Source organism: Myotis lucifugus, unplaced genomic scaffold, assembly GCF_000147115.1.
Source record: "Myotis lucifugus unplaced genomic scaffold, Myoluc2.0 scaffold_349, whole genome shotgun sequence".
Lineage (NCBI taxonomy): Eukaryota > Metazoa > Chordata > Mammalia > Chiroptera > Vespertilionidae > Myotis > Myotis lucifugus.
The window spans coordinates 114,861-121,096 of NW_005871397.1; the positions used below are offsets into that span (position 1 = coordinate 114,861).

The following is a 6,236-nucleotide window of genomic DNA, read 5'->3' on the forward strand; positions in this document are numbered from 1 at the left end:
ATAATAAGTGGATTTAACAATGTTGTAGGAAACAAAAGCAATATAAAAAACTCAATTGTATTTCTGTATACTAGCAATGAGCAAATAGATATGGACATTTTAAAAATATAATGTACAATAGCATCAGGAAAAATAAAATACTTAAGGATAAATTGGACAAGAGATGCAAAAGGCCGCACACTGAAGATTATGGAGCACTGTTAAGAGAAATTAAAGACCTAAATTTAAGGTAGAGACATGTGTTATTCATGCATTGACTCAATGTTTTCATGTCAATTTGCCCCAAATAGTTTTATAGAGTTTGTGTAATCTCAGTAAAAGTTCCAGCAGAGTTCTTTAGACATTAACATGTTTATTCTAAACATTTATATGGAGATGCAAAGGACCTATATTAACTAAAACAACTTTGAAAAAGAAGAAAGTTGGAGAGCTAACACCATCAGATTTCAAGACTTATTAGAAAGGTACAATAATCAAGCCAGTGTCATTTTGGTATAAAAATTGACCAATAAATCAATGGAAAATATTATGAAGTTCAGAAAGTTACACAGACATTTATGGACACATGGTATTTGATAAAGATGCAAAAGCAATTTAGTAAAGAAAGGTTAGTTTTTTTAATAGATGATGCTATAGCAATTGAATATCTGTATTTAAAAAATAAATTACAGTTTCTACTTCTCACCATTAAAAACATTACTAAAAAAAAGGGTCCTATCCTTAAATGTAAACCTAAAATTATAAAATTCCTAGAAGAAAACATAGGGTCAATCTTCAGTACCTTGGGTTAGGCAAATATTTCTTAGCTACAAGACTAAAAGTATAATCTACAAAAGCAAAAAATAAAAGAACTTTATCAAATTTTAAAACTTTTTCTCTTCAAATGACACTGTTAAGTTAATGAAAATGTAAGTCACAGACTGGAAGAAAATATTTTCAATGTATATATATGATATAGGATTTACATTCAAAATACATAAAGACATCTCAAAACTCAGTAATAAGAATACAAACACTACAAATTTTAAAGTGGTCAAAGAAGATATATGGATGACAAATATTTGTGTGAAAAGTTGTAAATTAAAACCACAGAGTACCAATGTTAACATTATAAAGAACAACTATACCAGATGTAGGTGAGGTTATAGAGGGATGGGAACACTCGTACTGCTGGTAGGAATGTCAAATGGTACAATTACTTTGTAAAACAGTTTGGAAGTTTCCTAGAAAATTAAACATATGCCCACTGTGTAATCTGAATACTAGAAAACAATGGTATTTAGAAACTGTTTCATCTTTTCCCCAGCCAAAGCAGGTAACACTGAGATAGCAAAAGCAAATGGGCCAGAGCTTTGAAAACTTTCCTGTGAACTGCCTAACTTAGTACTCTAATCGAGAAAACTCAAAACCATGATTTTTATTTTTACAACCCCTCTTTTGCTATTTAAAAATGAACCTATATGCTGTCTTTCTTGCAGAGAACATTCCAACAAAGAACGCGTGGGTCTTGGTAAAGAAAATTTATTACTTAGAGGATGCACCATTAGAAACACAGAGGCCGTTGTGGGCATTGTGGTTTATGCAGGTTGGTTCTCACCATTGTCTCCTTTGTGCTTTTCTACAAGTTAATGTTTTCCATTCGCTCGAAATGTAGCCTTCAGAGGCAGAAAGGGAATTTTGTCTTGATAAGCTTAATCATTGGTCTCTGTTTTTCTAAATGGATTACAAAAGCAAACTAAATTAACAATATTTATGATGCAACTACTTGTTATGAAATTATCTGCCAGAGAGGTTTTAAGATATGGTATTTGCTGCCCGGCTTTAACATGCACATTCTCTGACATATTGTGTTAACTTACACAGGCCATGAAACCAAAGCAATGCTGAACAACAGCGGTCCCAGGTATAAGCGCAGCAAATTAGAAAGAAGAGCGAACACAGATGTCCTCTGGTGTGTCCTGCTTTTGCTTATAATGTGTTTAACTGGTGCCTTGGGTAGGTAAAATTTCATTATTTGCAGACATCTTTTCAGCAAGATATTCATTTAAAAGCATTTACTTTCAAAAATTTATGAATATCTGACTTCTGTAAGGAAGGTTTTATTTACCAGCAATCCCCCCCCGCCCCCCCTTAAATCCTAATCTCATTCTTTGTCCTGAAAAGCACTGATGTTAGTTATACTCAGTTATACATGCCACAGTGCTTGGAACCAGGGAAGGGATCTAAGTAGAGAGGGACAGAGACAAGAGAATGTGTAGAATTTTGAATTTAAATTTGAATTTGTTTCAAAAACAAATCATTGGTGTTCAACAAAATAAATACTTCATCCCTGTTTTTTTTAAAAATAAAGTTCTATATTTGCATAATATATATGTAGCATCCATTTGATATCTGTGTATTTTTTGAAAGGTCATGGAGTCTGGTTGAGTAGATATGAAAACATACCCCTTTTTCATATCCCTGAGCCTGATGGGCATGTCATATCACCAGTGTTGGCAGGATTCTATATGTTTTGGACCATGATCATTTTGTTACAGGTAATTTCTGTTGAGCTTATCATAGAATTGTAAGATCTTTGCCACTTATTCAACTATATTCAGTTACTCAACCTTTTTTCCCCCCCTTTAACATTTTTTAAATTGTTTGGTTCTTTTTAGGTCTTGATTCCCATTTCTCTCTATGTTTCCATTGAAGTTGTGAAGCTTGGACAAATATATTTTATTCAAAGTGATGTGGACTTCTACAATGAGAAAATGGATTCTACTATCCAGTGCCGAGCCCTGAACATCACGGAGGATCTTGGGCAGATTCAGTACCTCTTTTCTGATAAGACAGGAACCCTCACTGAGAATAAGATGGTTTTTCGAAGATGTAGTGTGGCAGGCTTCGATTACTGTCATGAAGAAAATGGTGAGTGTTGGGTGTCTATGATAACCTTAACATTGATCATTTTACACCACTTAATGGTTTGATAATTCTAGCATAGAAGTGCCATATTTAAGCATTGGGTACTTAAGTCATCCAAATGGGCATTAAGCTTAATTGTCATCCATTCAGAAGGTAGTAGGTCAAAGTCCAGGAGTCTGCTGCCATGGTTTCTTTTAAAGGAAAGTGCATTACCAATAGAAGTGGAAGGTTGAGGTTGTAGATGTGACAATGCTATTGCATTATAAATGCTTTTGAGAATCTAATGAGAATAGAAACCATATCCCTAAGAAGTATTTTGAAAATATTTTCAAAGGGACTACGGGCTCCCCCCTAATTCCAACATTCAGCCTGTTGGTATTTATTGATTCTTGGTTAAGAACACCTAGTCTATACTAGTAAGAGGGTAATATGCTAATTAGACCAGATAGACAGGATGTCTTCTGGACATCCTTCTGGACAAAGCCGCAGCGGCTGCAAGAGCCGAGGAGGGCCAGCAGCCGCGGTGGCTGGCAGTGGCAGCAGCAGCAGGTGTGATGGGGGCGGTGCCTTCCCCTGATCTGCCTGGTCGCCTCCTGCAGAGGGAGGCCAGACTGTGGCTTAGGCCCGCTCCCCGCGGGTAGCGGGGAGTGGATGTAAGCCAGTAGGACATCCCCTGAGGGCTCCTGAACTGTGAGAGGGGGCAGGCCAGGCTGAGGGCACCCCTCCAGTGCACAAATTTTCATGCACCGGGCCTCTACTTTAAGAATAAACAAGATGAGCTGAACTACGTGGTCTGTGGCCAGCGTCCATCTTCGTTTGTGCACTTAGATTAAACCAAGTGTTAAATAATCTGGTTATCAACCTTAATATTGTACCTTTCTTCTACACGTAGCAAGTATTTTCCTGGTTCATTATTTATCAGTGTATTGGTTTTCTGTTGCTGCATAACTAATTGCCACAAACTTAGTGGCTTAAAACAGCACAACTATACAATCCCATGGCTTCTGTGGGTCAAGAGTCTCTTGGGGTCTCTCACCAAACTGAAATCTACTTGTCAGCTGGGGCTATGATCTTATCTGAGGCTCAGGAGCCTGGTCTCAATTCACTGGTTTTCTTGGCAGAATTGGGTCATGAGGTTATAGGGCCCTGGTCCTGCTTTTCTGCTGGCTCTCAGCCTGGGCCATTCTGAGCTCCTAGAGGCAGCTGAACTCAGCATGGCGGTTCACTTCTTCCTGGTCAGCGGCAGACCCTCTAGCTTTGAATCTGTCTTCTTCAGGGAAGTACCGACACCTCCTTTAAAGGGCTCACCTGATGAGATCAGATCCACCTGGATAGCCTTCTTTTACATTAACTCAAAGTCAGCTGATGAGGAACTAGACCACACCTTCAAATTCCCTCTACCTGTGCCCTAAAACATACTGTTATCACGGAAGTGAGATCCCGTCATTCTCACAAGGTGTCTACAAGGTGAATTTTGGGGGCTGTCTTAGAATTCTGCCTACCACAGTCTATTACTGTTACTTTAAGAAGTCTCTTCTTGTTAGAAGTTTTACATTTTTATTAAATATTTTTGTCAATTATTATGAATATTAGTAAGATTATGAATATCATGATTTCTGCCAATAGTGTTAAACTTAGACATCTCACCTTACCCAAAATTAAAATATATATATATATATTATACTTTTTTTCTCCTAGGGACATGTATTTTTAAGCCTGTTTTTATTGTTACTTGTGAGTGTGAGAGATAAAATGTTGAGTATTTATGACAATCACTATCTAAATGTTAAAAAAATAGCTAGTCATATTGAATATAATGATACTCTGCATTATGTCTCATCTTTTTTATTGGATCTTTTATTACAGAAGCAATGTTATAGAAAATTCAGATAAGCCGAAAGATAAAAATATTTCTAAAATATATTTTTATTAATTTCAGAGAGGGAGGGAGAGGGAGAGAGAGATAAAAACATCAGCAATGGGAGAGAATCATTGATTGGCTGCCTCCTGCATTCCCCACACTGGGGATCGAGCCCACAATCTGGGCATGTGCCCTGACTGTGTATCAAACTGTGACCTCCTGGTTTATAGATCAATGCTCAACCACTAAGCTATGCTGGCTGGGCCAAAAGAGGAAACATTTTAAGTCATCTATAACCCTCTCTAAACAGAGTGGACCATTGTAACATTTTAGTGCATTTCTTATGAGTTTGTTTTTCATGCACACATTACTGTGTTTTTTAAAACAAAAGTGGCATCACAGTGTGCTTTTACTTTTGTACCCATTTTTCTTAAGACCTTATCATGACTCCTTTTCCATATCTCCTTATTCTTCTAGTGGTTACTCTATATGGCATGTAAGAATTCCCGTAATTTGCCCTGACCAGTTTGGCTCAGTGGCTAGAGCGTTGGCCTGTGGACTGAAGAGTCCCAGGTTCAATTCCGGTCAGGGGCATGTACCTTGGTTGCGGGCACATCCCCAGTAGGAGATGTGCAGGAGGCAGCTGACCGATGTTTCTCTCTCATCGATGTTTCTAACTCTCTATCCCTCTCCCTTCCTCTCTGTAAAAAAATCAATAAAATATATTTTAAAAAAAAGAATTCCCATAATTTATGTAATTAATCCATCTTTTTAGTATAGGTTGTCAACAGTCCTTTGCTGTGGTAAACTGTTGCAGTGATCTTCCCTGTAGCTAAATCACTATTGCCCATTTTTGAGCCTAGAATTTTCTAAAATTGTTTGTCCATTCATTCCTATTTTCAAGAAGTATTTTGCAGCAGTAATCTATATATATAAAAGGCTAATATGTTAAGTGTCCCTCCTACCGTCCAACCGGTCACTATGATGCACACTGACCACCAGGGGGCAGACGCTGAATGCAGGAGCTGCCGAGCTGCAGTGACTTGGCAGTGGAGGTTTTCAGGTGATGCACCCTGAAACCAGAGGAGGGAGCCCGATTCCTCTCAGGGCCGCACAGTTCCACCTTTGGCCATGGGTTATGTTGTTGCTGGGGCACTGTGGACCCTGAATCTGGTTTACTGCACACTTGCATTTGTGTTCTATACCCTGTACGATAGCAACTTTGCAGAGTGCCCTCTTCACCTTGGGACCCCTCAGGGGATATTGGAGAGCCGGTTTCAGCCCAATCCCCACAAGCCAGGTCGAGGGACCCCACCTGCCAGAGGGACCCTGCTCACTCTGCAGACACTGGGGAGGGACCACGGGAGGTTGTTTCCATGGCATGTCCAGCCCATCTCGCCCTGTCCTGCCCCACTGGCCATCTTCTAATTAATTTCCTTTCAATGTGCACAAATCCGTGCACCGGGTC

The 6,236-nt window shown here is 38.8% G+C and overlaps 1 protein-coding gene across 1 annotated transcript in view; it reads left to right on the plus strand.

Annotated features, from left to right (window-relative positions):
• The window catches only part of ATP10D (ATPase phospholipid transporting 10D (putative)), a 69,215-nt gene that overhangs the window by 26,156 nt on the left and 36,823 nt on the right, over positions 1-6,236 (plus strand). Inside the window, 4 exon segments of the mRNA XM_023764794.1 lie at positions 1,479-1,585; positions 1,864-1,995; positions 2,410-2,537; positions 2,658-2,910. Coding sequence (XP_023620562.1) covers positions 1,479-1,585; positions 1,864-1,995; positions 2,410-2,537; positions 2,658-2,910 — 620 coding nt within the window.